This window comes from Trichosurus vulpecula, chromosome 4 (assembly GCF_011100635.1).
Source record: "Trichosurus vulpecula isolate mTriVul1 chromosome 4, mTriVul1.pri, whole genome shotgun sequence".
NCBI classification, from domain to species: Eukaryota; Metazoa; Chordata; class Mammalia; order Diprotodontia; family Phalangeridae; genus Trichosurus; species Trichosurus vulpecula.
Window position 1 is genome coordinate 241,271,503 of NC_050576.1, and position 19,005 is coordinate 241,290,507.

Here is a 19,005-nt window from a genome sequence, read left to right on the forward strand (position 1 = left end):
ATGACAGGTGATAAAATCAGACTACTGGTCTTTAGATTTCCTTCAATATATTTGTTGGACTCAATGGCCCCTTTAAGCTTTGAATTTTTAAAATTGCTTTCTTTAAAATGGGACTATTCTAATCATACCATTGCTTCTAATAATGGGCTATTAATTTTTTAATGAACAAAATGATGTCCTCTAAGTATCATTGTAAAGTACCTATTATGTGCCAGACACTATACTAAGCACTGGAGCTTCCTCAGAAATTGGCTTTCATTTGTTTTTAGTAGGAAAAGAATAGAACAAATCTTTTCCAGTAACCATTCAAATAAACATTAGTCCCAGTTGTCCATTAAAGAAAACTTATGTCATTTCACCATATAATTTTTTGGGGTTGGGAGAGTCTGTTTCTATGACTTCATCACTATAGAGAATTCCCACATGGCAACTCCCTCCATTGATGAATATTGAGATCTAAAACTCATGGCCTTAGAGAGTTGCCTAGATCTTTGAGAGGCTATACTTCACTCACTCATGGTGACCCAACCAGAATAGGTCAGAGGCAGAGTGTGACCCGAGATCTTCCAGGCTTTATAATTCCGGCCCACTGTCTAGCCCATAGACTTCACCTTGGTCAGTGTCTGTGTCTAGCACAGAGATGATTAGGATGCAGATTGCTAAATTAGCTATGAGTCACAATGATTGCTCCCATGGACAGGAAGCAGCCTGCCTTTGTAAGGCATATATGAAAGAATTATGTCATAATATTATGTAGAACAGTTTGGTCTGCACTTTTCCTCCTACCAAACAAAATTTCTATGGAAAAAAAATGATAGGCCATATGCTCCATCTGCTAATGTGTCTATATGCATTAGTGCTTGGATTAAAGGTCTTTTCTATGATTAATAAAATCCACCCAAATGTCTGAGCATAGAATCTGGTGAAGAGAGGAGGGGAAAAACAGTTTATCCCATACCACCCTTGAGCCATTAAAATGATAATTCGACAGTGAATAACTGCTGGCTAATTACCTATTAAGGCAGCATTTTCTGTGCTGCCAAATTTACGGGACATCATATTTTCGAAATTCAGGCCCCTTTAATTTTCCTTGTGTGAGTGATTCCTTAGAATGCCTGGGTCTGGTGCACCCTTCAGTTCTCCAGAAAAAAAAGAAGGAAATATAGTTTCCCTTGGGATGAAAGTTGAAGAATGTTTCCATGAAAAGAGCAAGTCCTTTGTCGAGGCCACCTCTATGTAACAAAGTGAAAAAATATTCCAACATGCTTTTCTAGCTGGATATCAGCTTTTTGTCTTTTTTGTTTTTTAATAAAGAAAGGGCTCAAATGATAACTGGAGGAATTGAAGAGAAACATTAAAAGCTTTTTAACTAAAAATTGTGAAGCCCTGGAAGGTGATATTAAGGGGAGGTAAAAAAGGACCTCCTTAGGAGAATATATTTAGAAAGTGGGAAACTTTTGTTTTAGACATTAATGTTCTCTGGGAGCAAATCACCCAAGCCAGAAATAGGCACCAGATGGCTTCTCCAGGTCCTTCTAAGTCCTATGATTCTTTGATTTGTCACTCAGTTGATAAGCAGTCAACTCCTACTGAGAATTCCTCTCGATTAGGTCACCAGCAAATGAATGACCCAGAGGGAGTCAACATTTCCATGCTCCCTTCTGTTTTTAGATTTGGAAACCCAACATGAAAACATTCTTTTTACCTTCTTTCCAGTCTTTTGCTACAAGACATCCAAGGACATACCTCTCCCAGCCTACGACTAGTATAGTCTCCTTTAGGACAAGGATCTGAGAAATATCCACAGCTCGATCTTGACCCACATTCAGGGTATGATGACAATGTCCATTGAAATCCCAAATCTTTAAGGGAAAAAAATTACCTTTAGAAGAGGCAAAGAAAGTATACTCTTAAAAAATTCCCTTTAGTAAACAATATTGTATAAAATGTTTTGGGTTTACTTCTAAAAATAGAGTTTAAAAATTAGCTAAGATACATATTAATTGAAGAGAACATGCTTTCTTTTAAAATATTTGTGATTATAATTGTATGATAACTATTAGTAATATATTTTATAATGAGTTAATTCAAAGACAATCCACCAATACATTTAGGATAATTAAAGATTAATGAGGAGACATTCTATTCCTCAAGATCAGCTTGCTTGGAAAATGGAAAGTAGATGACTAAGCATTTTCATTTTTGATTGGTCCACTTTTTAAAAACCAAACTATCAGAAAGTGCACCAGGGATACAGATGCCTAGTAGACACTTTTCAATTGAGGAATTGTGACAAATAAATGTATCATGCCATGAGAAATTACAAATATGAAGACTATAGAAAAAGATTATGAGAAGACCCGGGGAAGATTAATATGAACTTATACAAAGTGAAACAAGCAGAACTAGGAAACTAAGACACACACTTGGGAAGAGCAGCAACAAAACAATTGAAACTAAAAGGGGAAAAATGATGCTAAGCCTAGAAGAAAAGATAAGAAAATGTACCTCCCTCCTTTTTTTGCAGATGTGAGGGGCTAAAGGTGTGGAACACTGCAACTACTTCTGACTTGGCTGATATGTTGATATGTTAGTTTTATTGAACTTTCTTCTCTCTTATTCTTCCTTACAAGAAAAAAAATGTGTCTCTAAGAGTGGAAAGAGAATCAATCAATCTACAAGTATTTATTAAGATCTTTCTAGGTTCCAGGCATCATGCTAGAAGCTGGGGATATAAATACCATGAATTAAAATAATCCTTATTTACGGGAAGCTTATACTTTAGTGTGGAAAGACAGCTAACACATATATAAATGTACAAAGCATTAATATAAAATGAATAAATACAAATATATACAAGGTAGCTAAATATAAAATAATTTATAGGAAGGGAATCAGTACTTGGAGGGTTAAGAAGAGGTTTCATGTAAATTATGGCAATTGAGCTGTATGTTAAAGGAAGAGAGAGTCTATGAGCAGAAGGGAGAAGAGAGAAGATTCCAGGCCTATTGGACAGCCAATGCAGAGGTTCAGAGATGGGAGATGGAGTACACTGTGTAAGGAACAGAGAGGAGAGTTTTGTTGGAACACAGAGCTTGTGGTGGAGGGAAATATCCAATAAGGTTATAAAGGAAAGGGTGTTGAATTTGGCATCAGAGCACCTGTGTTTGAATCCCAGTTTTTACATTTACTATCTGTGTAATCTAGGACAGATTATTGGGGCCCAGGTAGCTCTCTACCACTATAAGTTATTCATGAGTTGCCAATTTTGAATTGGTGGACAGAGTTTCCACATGGGAAGTTCCTTACTCTGGTAAAATCATGAATATGTCCTTCCTGCCAAAAAAATCCCAAAGTTTCATATGTGTATTATAGTAGTAAACAGCAACTGGCATCATGCCCCCAAATAAATTAATAATCACATAACTTGGATTAGGTTATACAAGCCATGCCACATGGCAATATGGAAAGTATAACCCATCTCTAGGTACCAGTGTATTATGATAATAAAGATTAATAAAATAAACCTAGAGATAATAAAAAAAATCCTTAACAAGGATCCAGGGAAAAGTCATTGACATTTCAGAATTAGTCACATGCCTTAGGCCAGAAATATAAGACAGTCAGTGTTTTCAAGGAGCAGCAATCTACTTGTCTCTGGTTCCCTTGTATGGGTTGTTAGGTAAATACAGCCCTGGTCATTGGGCAGTAACTCTGTGAGCTAATCCTTTAGTTTACATTTATCATCCCTTCATTCAAGAATGCCTTAGCATGGTTTGTCCACTCAATAACTACTTTCCTTACAGCCATGTTACTGAAGCTTTTCGTTAATAAGTTTATGTCCTCTGGTCACATCTCCCCTCTAACAAGGCCAACACACACAAGCATTCACACATACACACACACACACACACACACACACACACACACACACACACATACACACACCCTATAGGGATGTTGTTTTCCCGCAGCAGAATCTTTTGGCCCAGCTCCCATAGAGAAAAGAGCTGGCAAACAGCATCCCAGAGTTTGTTCACACCTTTATTGCACCATCTGGGCTCCCAGTTAAAAGCCTCTTCTCACTTGGATCTAGGGCCATGGTGCTGATTTCTGCATTGCCATGGCAACCCGTAAACTGTTTGATTTTCTGCCCGGTGTCTATCATCCAGAAAGAAACAGTAGATTCTGTATCAGAACTGATGACCTGCAATGAAATGGAATTGGGAATGAATCAATATTAACCAGGAATCACACATATTCACCAGAATAGATATGCAGATGTCATGCATTTTTGGGGTCAAAATTCCATAAGGAAATTGGAGTTTGGTGTAATAAGGTTTTTTATTGATAATATCCCAGATGAGAGGCAGCATAGCATAGTAGTTAGAGAACTGCCTCAGAATTAGGAAGACTTGAGTTGACATCTGACCTCTGACACTGACATACTGACTGTATGACCCTAGATGAGTCACTTAACCTTGCAGTGTCCAGGCAGTTTTCAGATAATGACAATGATGACTAGCATAGTTTTCAAAGTATACGTATAATATGTGTAAAATATATTATTTCATTTAATCCTCAGTACAACCAATATAGGTAAGTGCTATTGTTATCCCCATTTTACAGCTGAGAATACTGAGGTGGGCAGCAGTTTAATGACTTGCCCAGGGTCACATTTCTAATCAATGTCAGAAGCAGCATTTGAACTGAGGCCTCCATGAATCCAAGTCCAGCACTCTACCCACCGAATACCTGACATGTCTAAGACTATAAGGTTCAGAGTTGCCCAATAGTATTGGCAAGAGAATTTCCTGACTTGCAACTTTCCCATACCAAAGAAATCACAAATCCAGGGCAAAAAGAAATGAAATAAAATAAACATAGGCAATAAAACACAACTTCAGTCAGGAAGACCAAAGGTTTGAATACTGATATGCTTATTGCCTGTGTTTACTTGGAACATTAAGCTCCCTGCCTCAGTTTCTTCTTCTGTAAAATGTGAGGCATCAGAATAAACTATCTATAGGGTCACAGTTCTAAATCTATGATCCTATGAGAAGGCAGAATTTTAGGGGAAAATAAAAGCCCTGAGTTTTAGAAAACCCCTTCTCAGAAAAGATAATAAGAAGACTCCCTAGGCACCCTTCATCCTAGCAACTGGAGGACACTCTAGAATAACAGGTTATTGAATACATCTCATCAGATAAATCTTTCCTATTTGGATCAGAAAGTTGATGTATTGGATAATGGAACTCTGGTATGACTCACTCTAGGATGAGGGGAGAAGCAGAGCAAGTCTGTTAAGTATCTGTCACCTTCAGTTTAGTCTTCAGCGAATGAAGGTATCCAATCCATCATGGGAAGAGGCCCATTCCCACCAAATGTCATAGTTACTGCCTTAAATGCTGACAAGGCCCTAAAATACTTGCCGCCTCTTATTCTCTCCAGGTACTATACATTTTTTTCCAACTAAAACATGATTATGGATGGGTCAATAAAGACCGAAGAGTGTAGGAAAGTTAGGTATAAATCTATGTAGACCCTGCAAACAGAATATCATGATGCACAGCTCAGTGTGCTAGGAAACAAATGGAAGGAGAAGGGATTAACAACCAAGAGCCTCAGACAGGGAGGATGGTTGGCCCTGGTGAGGAGTCAACTTGCTTGGTTTGCTGGCATTTTGCCACCATCATATTTAGTAAGCCTACAGGTTATAGAAACCTTGTACTCAAATCCCTTGGACAATGAGGAAATAAGCTAGAAAGAGACCTGCAAAAATGGAAGAATGAAAGATTCCTGGAAGGATAAGCATCTTCCAGGTCCATAAAATGCCCAAGATTTATGTCTCTTTGGGCACTGGCTAGATAGTAATAGCTAGCATTTATATAGCACTTCCTACGTATCAAGCTGTGTGTTTAGTCGTTTCAGTTGTGTCTGACTCTTTGTGATCCCATTTGGGGTTTTCTTGGCAGAGATACTGGAGTGGTTTGCATTTCCTTCTCCAGTTCATTTTATTGATGAGGAAATTAAGGCAAACAAGGTTGGGTGACGTGCCTAGGGTCACACAGCTAGTAAGTGTCTGAGGCCAGATTTGAACTCAGGAAGATAAGTTTTCCTGACTCCAGGCTCAGCACTCTATCCACTGTGCCACCTAGCTGCCTAGGTTACTTTACAAATATGATCTGATCTGATGCTTCTAACAACCCTAAGAGATAAGTGTCATTGTTATGCCCGTTTTACAGATAAGGAAACTGAGGCAAACAAAGGTTAAGGGACTTGGCCTAGTGAAGTTTCTGAGGCCAGATCTGAACTCTGGTCTTCCTGACTCCAGGCCTGGCACTCTATCCACTGCACCACCTAGCTGCCTCTAATGAAAGAAAATTTATGGGAATCCTTGCCAAGGCCTACATTTCTGTAAAATGGGAAGAATGATGGCACCTACCATTGTTAAGAGGATCAAATGAGATAATATTTGTAAAGCACTCAGCATCATGCCTGGCACTAAGTGCTATATAAGTGTTCATTATGATTACTTTTTGTCGTCATCATCATTATTGTTAATTATTACATCCCTTTTATTTGTTTTTACTTCAGCCCATGGCTTTTGTCAATGTGAGGAATTCCTGGTGTGGGAACTCTGTACTGAATGCAAATTTCACATTATCATTACAGTCGCCCATAAGGAATCTTCTCAAATGTGATTGCTGTGATGGCCAAACAGCAGACTTTCCTTCAATGTGCAAGCAAAGGAGGGAGCCTTAATTTCTAGATAACAATTAGTCATTGTCTCTTCCAGCCCCTGTCCTCTAAAATAATCAAGCACCAAATCAAACTTCTAAGAAATGTGAAACTTTTTTAAATACCACACCTATCTTTCCATAGATTTAGAGTTGGGAGGGCTCTTAGAGATCATCTTGTCCCATTTGGTTTTTTTTTTCAGATGAGGAAAGTGAGGTCCACAAACAGTAAGTGACTTGTCCAAGGTCACATAGGCAGAGACAGGACTTGAACTCATTTCTCATGACATTTGGTTCTTCCCTGTACGGTCCACTGTATGCTCACCATACACTCTCCACTTCCGTTTGCAAAGTCTCCCCAATGCAGACTCTTAAAATAAATAAATACCTGACGAAATGTAGCATGAAATGGTAGAGAGCTAGTTCTGTAATCAAGATCCGGGATCAAATGCCACCTCGGAAGCTCACTGTGTGACTGTATTCCTAACCTTTGTGAGCCTTAATTTTCTCACCTGTAAAATGGTGACATTGATAGCACCTACCTCTGGGTTCTGGTAAGGATTAAATGAGATCTTATACCTTTCCAAGCCTCAAAGTACATATAAATATGGATATCAAAGCAAATCACAGACCAGAACGTTCAGATTTCAGAGACTGGATCTTTGAAACAAAGATTTAGAGTTGGAATGGATGTTAGAGATGAGATTGTTTAAGCGTCTCATTTGACAGATGAGGAAACTGAGGCAACTTACAGGTTAGGCCACACAGATAACAAGCCATAGAGCTGGGATTCAAATGCAGGCTATACACTTGAGATTCTTTTGGCATCTTATGAATGTTCGCATCATAGAATCATTTGGGAATTATGAACAGCTTTTTTATAGAGAAAGCCGTGGGAAGATAGCATCCTGTGCAGGTGAATGACAGTCTTGATCTCAATCTTCAGAAGCCTGGCTTCCCAGCTGTCACTCTCCAGGGTCCTGAAGAATCGGGAGTTCAGAAGTGGAACATGAACAGAGCCAAATAAAGTGAGGCCAAGTCACAAAGAGATGTGCTTCATCCGCAAAGGGCTAACAACATCTCCTTAACTCCAAAGTCTCTAAGAGTTGCCACCTCTAACCTTTTCTTTTCCCCCGTCAAAATAGACATCTGAGCATGTGAGGCAGCCCAGACTTGTTATCACTTCCCTCTTCATAGTCCTCTTTGAAATTTCATTTCTTGCAGCCCTTATTTTACCATCCCAGTCAATAACTGGAAGACAAAAATGTTGCCACATTCATCCTATGGCCACTTATTAATAATAATATTGGACATTTATGAAGAACTTTAAAGTTCACAAAATGTTTTACATTCCTAATCTTACTGGAACCTCACAACAACTAGTTTTTGGCAGCTACAAAAATATTCAAATGAATCCAAGATCTCATTAATGTGGTTGTTCTTTTCAATGATGTAGACAGATTACCACCCCTCCATGTCTGCCCGTTCTATATGACTGTCACCCACCTGCTCCTCTGAATGTGACATAGTGGGTCCACCCGACATACCAAGATGTCCCTTGATTTCTCCTGAAACCATCAGGGTCAATTCCAGAAGAGCACTCCAGCTGTCAAACTATTAACCCCCATTCTCACCACATGTCCATTCAAGGGTGAGATGGAACTTGCTCTAATTGTCTCATGGGAGTCGATTGTTAAACTTCCAGGGTGTGCATGTGGCTGTTGGAAATCAACAAACACTAAAAAGGGGGGTTTCATTTATTGTTTTGTTTTAACAAAACATTGTTTTGATTTGACAAAATGTTTGTAAATGTTGGTTTAGAGTCTAAAGGTTGGAGAACCTATAGCCTTGAGGCCACATATGGCCCTTTCGGTCCTCAAGTGTGGCCCTTTGACTGAATCCTTAATAAAAGGATTTGTTTTGTAAAACTTGGACTCAGTCAAAAGACTGCACGCAAGGACCTAGAAGGCTACATGTAGCCTCAAAGCTGCAGGTTCCCCACCCCTGGTTTAGACTTAGGAAAGAGATGAAAAAGATGTTAATGATACAGATTAAATATAAAAGTGTGTCATGAGTATAATTTTTCTTCAGAGAGCTGGTTGTTAAGCATTTACCAGCAAGCCCCTGCAGCCAACCTAACACTTCTTCAATCTTACATTTCTTTGGTAACATCCTAAATGGCTAAATGGCACCGTGGATAGAGAGAATACTGGGCCTGGAGTCAAGACCTGACCTCAATTCCTGCTTCAGACACAAGCTTTGTGACCTTGGGCAAGTCACTTAATCTGCCTTACTTTTCTCATCTACAAAAAGGGGGTAATAATAACTGGCTTATAGGCAACAGAGTGGTGCAATGGATAAAGTACTGGGCCTAGAATAGGGATAAACCTGAGTTCAAATCCAGCCTCAGACACGAACTAGCTGTGTAACTTTGGACAAGTCACTTACTCTTAGTTTCCTCAACTGTAGAATGGGGATAATAATAGCACCTACCTCCCAGGGTTGTTGTGAGGATCAAATGAGATTGTTTTTTGGTTGTTGTTTGCTTGTTTTCCTGAGTCAGCTGGTGGTGCAGTAGACTGCTAGTCCTGAAGTCAAGGAGACCTGAGTTCAAATCTAGCCTCATACACTTCTTAACTGTGTGACCCGGGGTAAGTCACTTAACCTCTGTTTACCTTAGTTTGCTTGATTATAAAATGAAGTTAGTAACACCATCTACCTCAGAGGGTATTTGTGGGGATTAAATGAGATATTTGTAAAAGTGCTTAGTACAGTTGCTGCAAACAGTAGGTGCTATAGAAATGCTTATTTCCTTCCCTTCCCAGAGGGTTGTCATTAGGATCTACTGAAATTTGTGCCACACATAAAGCAATACATAAATGTTAGCTGTTATTATCATACTCCACTTTGGTCCTACTTCAGGCTGTCCAAACCTACCATGTGTCTCTCTGTTGCCTTCTGTGCTATTTATTTTTAATTCTTTTGAGATTGTACTGTTCATGACTCAACAACAACCCCAGAAGACTGGTATTTAAAGATGGAATTTTGTATCTGGGAGTTGTTTGGCATGATTAAAAAGCTTTACAATTTCCCAGAAGACAAACCAGCCAGTTCACATCTTCCGGTCTAATTCTAGGCCTAGCTCCTTGTCCATTTGGAGAGTGTGTCCGAGCTAGAAGCCAGGTGCTCAGCTCTGAATGTGATTCATCCAGGTCAGGGATTCTTAACCTTTTTTGTGACATGGACCAATCCCTTAGGAAGTCTAATGAAGCCTACACACCCTTTCTCAGGATAATGTCTATAAATGGGCAAAATAAAATATATAGGAATACAAAGGAAACCAAATATACTGAAATGCAATTACCAAACTATTAAAATAATTGTTTTAAGTTCACATATCCCAGGTTAAGAGCAACAGATCTAGCTTCATACGATATTTTGGACAATAGGAAATCTTCAGGCTTTACTAATGTGTTTTGTTTTATCTATGTCTATGATTTCATTGGTATGTGGAGGAAAGTTGTCAACCTATACAGATCAGCAACCTTTTCCTCCTCTGCGTAATGTTAGTTGCCCAGGGCACTGAAAATTTGACTGGCTGGGATCTCACAATGTATCTTAGTTACATAGTAGGTATATAAGAAATTGTTATTGTAGCGAAACTAAAATTCCCAGGTTATAGATGAGAAAACTGAGACTTGGAAATATAAAGGAAACATCAGAAGCAGGACTTAAACCCAACTCTTTCTGGACTGAGGCTTCTAATCATCATGTCACTCTGTCTCTGACTAAGAGGACCAGATGATGAGGTTGTTAGAAGTCCTGCATTCACAGCCTGGCTCCAACCAGTTTTTCCAGCATTATTACATGTTACTCACTTCCATATATACTTTGGTCTAATCAGACTGGCCATCCTCTTCTTCATAAATGGTACACCACCTCCTGCCTCTAGGCGCTTTATACTGGCCATCCCATGAGCCTAAAATGACCTCCCCTCCTTCCCTCTATCTCTCAGAATCCCAAGTTTTCTTCAAAGCTTAGTTCAAGAATCACCTCCTACATAAAGCCTTCCTTGAAGGCCTTGGATGCTAGTACCTTTCTCCCAAATTACGTGCATCTGTTTTGTATATGTTTTGTAAACCATTTATGTATATAGGTTGTATCCCCAGACTAGATCACATGCTCCTTGAGGGCAGGGATTGTTTCTTTTCTGTCTTTGTATGCCCAGAGCCTAGCACAGTGCCTGTCACATAGCAGATGCTTAATTAATGCTTTTTTGATTGATTAATGGATGGATTAGACATCCATTACACTTAACCTTTCATCATATGGGCAAGTGGGTCATGCAAATGACTGGAAATTAAGCATAGGCAGTTTGATATAGTGGTAAAGGCATTTGTCTTAAAGTCAGATATGTTTGACATAATATCCCAGCTATGTGATCTTTGGCAAATCTTAACCTCAAAGACCCTCAGTTTCTTCACCCATGAAATGAGCATAATACTATTTTTGCTAGCTATAGCATTAGGCTGTTGAAAGAGCCTGCAAGGTGTTATGGGAGATAGACTTGGAGTAAGGAATATATGAGTTTAAATTCTGCCTTGGATACCTATTAGCTGTGTGACCCTGAGCAACTCATGTAACCTCTCTCAGCCTCAGTTTTCTCATCTGTAAAATGGAAATTATAAAAGCACCTATTCTATAGGGTTGTTGTAAGGATCAAATTAAATTGCATATGGAAGTTTCTTCAAAAATCTTGAAGTGCTGCATAAATGCTAGCTATTATTATTATTATTATTAAGAGATTTATTAGCCTTAAGGCACTGCAAAAATCTAAATGATTGTTATTCCTATTACCATTCCAATAATTCTTGGTTGATTCTCTAAGTGTTCCCTGAGTGAAGAAGAAGAGCCAGAAATAGCATTAGTAGAAGTCATCAACCCCAAATTGGTCAGCTCATCATTCCTAATTACCATCACCAGTATCATGTGGGCTTCTGGGTTATTGCAGACACTGTCATTTGAAGCGCAATATTTCCTCTACAGCCATTTCAGAAGGAACAGTTTGAAGTTATGTCTCACAGCAAGAATGAGGTGAATGGAATAGTAATTTCCGGAACAGAGCAAGAGACAAGCGATTGAGATCATTCAAGTCAGAAAACTGGTAGGTTTGTAAATCTGCTCATGAAATCTCGTTTCTAATAGCAATCCTTATTCCTATAACAATTTATGACTATAAATTTATGATGTAAGTTAGAAATTTCTTTCAAATTGTTGAAAGTAGATGAAGTCAAACTCTCTGCTTTGGCTATGAAGTCTAAACAAAATGGAGAAACACTGAGCTTGTGTCTGTCCTACAAAGACAACTAAAATAAATGAATTGGGAAGTGGATAATAGAATCAGAATCTCAGGGTTAGAAGGGACCCCCTCAAAGATCAGCTAATCCAACCCCCACCTGAACAGGCATCCCTTCAGTAATAGAGGCAGAGTGGTCCAGTGGAAAGAGCGACATATCTGAAGTTAGAGTTCCTGGGTTCAAATCCCTTTTCTGCCATTTGCCATCTAGGTAAGCTTGGGAAAGGATCTTTAGGACTCCATTTCCTCATCTCTCAAAGAAGGAAGTTGAACTAGATGATCTTTAATATTCTACCTCTAAGTCTGTGATCCTTGATGAGGGTCATCTGGCTACCACCGAGAGACCTCCGGTGGGGGAGAGCTCACTGCCTCCCAATAGCTCACTCCACTTGTGGAAAGCTCTCTTTGGTTTTCCATACTCCTCTATGAAACTAATACTAGTTCATCTAATTCTGCCCTCTGAGGCTAAGGAGAATAAGTTTAACTTCTCTTTCTGGTCACAGCTCTTCAAATACTTGAAGACAGGTAGCATGTTCTGCCTAAGTCTTCTTTTCACCAGGCTAAACATAATTGCTAAAATTATATAGAACTTATGTGTGCCATGCACTGTGCTAAGTGCCCTATAATTATTATTTCATTCTATCCTCACAAAACCCTGGCAGGTTGGTGCTATTATTATCCCTTCTTTACAGATGACGAAATGGAGGCAAACATAAGTTAAGTGACTTGCCCAGGGTCACATAGCTAGGAAGCATGTGATTTTTTTTTAACTCAGGTCTTCCTGACACCAGGTCCAGTGTTATTCACTATGTTACCTAGCAGCTGACCCCCAGGTATCAAGGTCTCTAATCCCTTCATCAATATGATCACATCCCGCAGCCCCAACCCCATTATGTTCCAGCTTGTCCACAGAAGTACTACTGAGGTTTTAGTAATTCTTTTTTTTCCCTATGCATGTAGAATCTATTTTTATGGGCATTTGAGTATCTCTCAATTTTCAAAAAAAAGTGTACCTTAAGAATCCGACTCAAGGTCGGCTCATTAGAACAGTCTCCAGGGTGGCTGAGCTACTCGATGGAAGCTTTCAGCTGTTAATGCCAGCCAGGTGTTTCCTCATCCTATCCCCGGAAGCTCATTCTGCTGCTGCTAGCTACAAGGACAAGCTTTGCCAATGTAGAAAAAGGGGAATGAAGAAATGTGGCTCCTTTGCAGAAGACTCCTAAGGTTCCACATACTTTCCTTTACAGAAAGGTGTCTGGGAACAATTCTATCTGGAAATAAAGGAAGGAGAAAGGAAAGTAATGGATGGACTGTTTTGTTTGTGCTCCGTGCAGTGATTGTGGTGAATACTCACTGGGGTCCACAATGAAATAATAAAGTCTACAGGCAAGATATTAAAAAAAACCCTGCAGCAGAGAGGAAAATATCACAAAATTCAGGCCAAAGGGAAGACTGAAGAACACTAATGGAGATGGGGGAGGGAGGGAAGCCAGGAAAATCTTGAGCCTGCAGTGAGAAATTCGATTAATCAGGCCACAAGTATTTATTGAATTCCTCCTTACCGGGCACTGTGGCAAAGGCAGAGGCTGAATAATGCACCTAGTGTTGTGCAGAGCTGTGTCCCTGGAAATGAAAGAGAAGGCCAGGGTTCAAATACCAGCCCTCCACTTACTACCTATGTAGACAAGTCACTTCTCAGTTTCCCCCTTTGTAAACTGAAGGGAGCTGGAATCTCTCCCTACCTTTGCTTTTCAGAATCCTCAGCTGTGTTCATGACTTAAGTGACACATTTTGCACAAGGCCATTCTGGATTCTTCCCATCATTGTGCCCTCCTCTCCCCAAATCACTGCCTCTTGGCTGTTCCATGAACAAGACTCTCCATCTGTCAGGTCTGGGCATTTTATCTGGCTTTCCCCAATGCCTGGAACTCTCTATCTCTTCTACTCCAACCACTGACCTCCCTGGCTTCCTTTATGTCCGTTAAAACCCCATCTTCTACAGGAAGCCTTCCCTACCTCCTCTTAATTCTACAGCCTTCTCTCTGTTAATTGTTTCCTATTTACCCTGTCTAGAGCTTATTTGTACATATTTGTTTGCATGTTGTCTCCCTCATTGGATTGTAAGCTCCTTGAGGGCACGGACTGGCTTTTGCCTCTTTTTGTATCCCCAATGCTTAGCACAGTGCCTGGCACATGATAGCTACTTAATAAATGTTTCTTGATTGATTGTATTTATTTTGTATCTATTTTACATTTGTTTATCTGTATCTATGCCGCTTCCCACCCTCCCCTGAACCTCTGGAATATAAGCTTCTTGTGGCCATGACTGATTCATTTTTGTCTTTGTATCACTGGTCACTGCACAGTGCCTAGCCCATGGTAGGCATTTAGTAAATGCTTATTAAATGAATGGCTACATTATTTCTGAGGTCCTTTACATTTCCAAGTGTGATTTCTACCATCAGACACTTTTTAATCTGTCTCATGAGAGAAAGAGTGTTTTCAAAAGAGGAATTGCAGATGTTTAAGAACCATATAAAAATGCCCTAGAATGAATAATAAAAATGCCCATCAAAATAATTCAGAAGTTTCATCTCACGTGTATCGTATTGGCAAAGATAATAAAAGTTGGGAATCTTCAAAACTGTAAAACATGTGAGAAGAGAGGCAAACAAACACTATTAATAAAGATACAAATTGGTCCTGCTTTAGGAAATGTTCTTAATGTTCTCAAACATAGCCAATGTGTTGATTTCTTTTGTTGTTATATATACATATACACATATATGTGCATGTGCATGTAGATACAGAGATAGATAAAGATATAAATAGTTAAAATGGCATAGTGGATAAAGTGCTGGGCCTGGAGTCAGGAGGACCTGGGTTCAAATCCAGCCTCAGATATTTACTAGCTATGTGACCCTGGGTAAGTCATTTGGTCCTGTTTGCCTCAGTTTCCTTACCTGTAAAATGAGCTCCTGGAAAAGGAAATGGCAAAGCACTACAGTATCTTTGCCAAGAAAACACCAAATGGAGTCACAAAGAGTCAGACACAACTAAAACCACTGAACAACAACAAATATACATATGTGTGTGTGTATATATACATATATATATATACATATTTGCTACAAGGCAATTTAACTAAGATGGGGAAGAAAGATATGAGACAACAACTAGCAGGGATAGTCAGGGTGTTTTGTTTTTGTTTTTGCATAGAGAGACATGGGTGTGTTTGTGGGCAGCAGAAAAGAAACTGATAGGGAGAGATCGATGATTCATGAGAGAAGGGGCAATCTACTCTGACATTCTGTAAATCTATGAACCTAAAAAGCTTGGATTTGGAAAGATCGGAAAGCAAGGGAATGAAATAGTTAAGTAAGAGGCACAGTAATTCAACAAATATGAAATGATATTTGATGGCAAAGATAGGAATTCAGAGCTTTTCATTCACACATGCTGAATGATGTCGGTAAGCTATCTGTTATATTTCTGGCCCTTGACTCTGCTCTTTTCAAAGGTAATCTCTAGGGGCCTGAATCAAATCATACACATTCTTCTACCCACTCCTCATCCCAACAGTTAAATACAACTGAAATGAATCTAGTTATAATTAATATCAAAGGCAGCCTTGACATGGAAGCTGAGCACATTAAGCGCCTATGATTTCTTCCACCACCAAATTACAGTTTAATGATAGTTTATATCCTGAGAGAGCTGCCTAAAGCTCAGACAGATTAATCTATACTAGTAAATGTTAAAGGCAAGATTTGAACCCTAGTTTTTCCAACTTCAATCCTCTATTCATCATTCTATGTTGCTTCTTAATCTAGAATAAAGGGGAAGAAATATCATTAAAAGGGCACTGAAAAGTTGTGAATTGCCCAGGGTCACACAATCAGAATTTGTCAGGGGCAAGACTTGTACCTAGGTCTTCCTGGCCAACTCTTTAACCACTATACTGTAATGTTTCTCATACCTCATGTATTGCATTATTGCATATTAATTGTTCATATCTAAATATTTATTTTCTTATTTTAAGTCAAGGAAGAAAGGAAAGAAAAAAGGAAAGAAGGATTATAAGCTTATTATATACCAAGTATTGTGCTAAGTAAACATTGGGGATATAAATACAAGCAAACAAGGCAGGTAGTCCAGAGGGCTTACATTCTAAAGGGAAGACAACACATAAAGTCGGAAGGCGATGGATAGGGTTCATGTGCATATGGAAGTAGCTAGACAGTGTGTGGTGACCTGGGTTCCAGGTCAGGTAAGTCAAATGGGTCCCGGGGGCGGTGTCCAACTTCTAGGGGGAGATGGATGAGGCCAGCTAGAGTGTAGGCAACATGCGTTGGAAATTGGTAGAAAGTACACGGTAGCTTGAAATACAGAACAGCTATGGCTTTGCCCCAAGAAGGAGGCATGGCTCTTTCTTCCCACATTAACTCACCATGGGGTCCTTTACTATATCATGTTACTGGATAACACAAGTATCTCCAAACCACTTCTATCAGGGAAAGTGAATGATCACCTGTTGGATACATTAGTGGGGATTTTGATTTCATGTATGGATTGTGGACTAGCTGGCTACTGAAGTCCCTTCCAGCTCTCAAATTCCCTAATATTTTGAGGGTACAGGTTCTTTCGATCTGCTTAATTAAGGAAAGCAAGGTGAAGGGGTTGACAAGCTTACTCTTAATTCAAATATCATTCAGTTAGTTCAGGGGAAAAAAACCAGCACCCTGAACTTCAAAACAAAATGCAAATTACAGACATCAATAGACTTTGTCTGATTCAAGTCCCAACAGATAGTTACCACAGTTCAACAAAGTTTCAACATCCGGGTTTACAAGCTGGAGGGCTCCTTAGCTACAGCTGCCCGGAGTCTCCTCATCAACACCATCTCCAGAGCCCTGCACCAATAGCTCTGTCCTCCCTTCTTATAGGGCTTTAGACATCATCAGACATCATCTGAATCACCAGAGCTCAGGCTCTGGTGATTGGTTCTTGAGTTGGCCCCTCCCTGTAGGACCCTGGGATGTTCACATCCACATGGATTACATTAACACCTAATGGGGTTTGGGCCTGGGGCTTAGCACCTAGTAAAGCTCACTGAGATAAATTGAGTCACTCAACTCCTTGATTGAAGACTGTAAGCTATAAAGTCAGGGACTGTCTCACTTTTGTGTGTGTGTGTGTGTGTGTGTGTGTATGCACACACACATATATACATATAAACATACATATACACACATATGTGTATATATTATATATATATATATGTGTGTGTGTGTGTGTGTGTGTGTGTGTATACCTGTATGTATTTGTGTATATACACACTGTAGGAATTTATTTTATTCTGAACTTAAGAAATAAAACAAGCATTTCCATAACATAATAGAATGGAAAGAGGGTGATTGCACACAAAACTGCAATTCTCTTATGTATAACTTGCTCATCCTTTTAAATATGTAATAAAATTATCATGTAATAAAACCTCGAAGCATCATGTGACTGTCTCCTTTCCCCTCTTCCTCCTTCTTTCCTTTTCCTCTGTCTCCTACTGTAAATAATAATATTAATAGACAATTATATAGCACTTCAATGTTTTAAAAGCACTTTTATCCATTCATCTATTCTGTTACTAAGCACCACTGTCCAACACATTTGCACCCTTGATTGGACTCTTTTTTGCTGCCAATGCTCCCCATCCCCCACACTAGCTTTTTTTTTGTTTTTGTTTTTTGTCCCATGTTACAATATGACTAGTTACAGCTCTGGCTACAGTCCTTATGCCCCTCTGTCCAGTACTACCTCATGGAAGGCCATTGTTATTTGTAGCCAGTTGATCTATTAATCCATCCATCAGGTGCCTGGCTGCATTTTAGTGTCTCAGCCCCTGTCCCCTTTTACACCTTTGCAGATCTCAATTAGCAGTGTCTACTATTGAGAAAATACACATGCCCCAGTGGCCACCAGGAGGCCAAATTAACAAGTTGCTTATCCAAAGTTCAATAAAACATTTGCAATGAAATGAATCCCTGCAGATGAAACTCAGAATAGATTGATTCTGAAAAGATTTTTATCTCCTGGTATGAAAGGAAAACAGCATTTAACCTACATGACAAACTCCTCATTAGTGGCAACTTGACATTCTACAGCTTGTGCTTTTACCAAAATGCTCGTTTCAACACAAGCTCCAAGGCTTTTGCAGAAAAATGAAGGCATAGGGTGGGGGGAAGTGGGGCAGGCAGGCAATTTCCTAATTTAATTGCCTACATGTTGGATCCTCATTTTGTGACTAGCTCTTTCTTTGCTGCTGCAGTCACGCCTAGAATAACTCTCTCCCTTAGTGTAAGAGGGGCACTATCACCATTTGCTATTACTCCTTGAATTGCCCTACAATATACCCCTAAGGTCCCCTTCCTGGGCTTTCTTTCCATTGCACTTTGTGCCCTATTCGCAAAGCTCCATCACTGAGGCATTTTCCTCTCTCTCTCTCTAGCACCAATGCTTCTTCATTGAGATGCAGGTAACGCCTGGGTACCAAAGGCTGCAGTGCATCATTAAAGTGCTGGGAAGACAAACAGCTCTCATGCTGCATACCAAGTGGCATTGCATTTAACTGCATCATTTTATTAGGAATGCACCCAGGTCTGCCACTGGGAGCCACTTGTGTGAAATATGCCAAGAGAACAGATCCTTGCTAATTAGGGTGCATGCATATTTCAGAGCTTGGCTTCCTCCAGATGCAGTAGTGTGGTTCCCATAAAGGGACATTTTAGAACCAGATCTGCTTGTAGTTGGGCAATGGCCAGATAAGCTGGTAAGAGAGAAGTTCAGTACATTTCACTTTGGGTTTGTTTTAGTTTTGCTACTACAGTTTTTGAATTATTATGTCAGTGCTGG

At 39.5% G+C, this 19,005-nt stretch overlaps 1 protein-coding gene across 1 annotated transcript in view; it reads right to left on the reverse strand.

The window, feature by feature from the left end:
- WDR49 (WD repeat domain 49) overlaps positions 1-19,005 on the reverse strand; it is a 180,397-nt gene that overhangs the window by 67,545 nt on the left and 93,847 nt on the right. Inside the window, exons 8-9 of the mRNA XM_036755673.1 lie at positions 4,043-4,207; positions 1,747-1,862 (exon numbers count right to left, since the gene is read on the reverse strand). Of these exons, the coding sequence (XP_036611568.1) occupies positions 1,747-1,862; positions 4,043-4,207 (281 nt within the window). The remainder of the gene's footprint in view (positions 1-1,746; positions 1,863-4,042; positions 4,208-19,005) is intronic.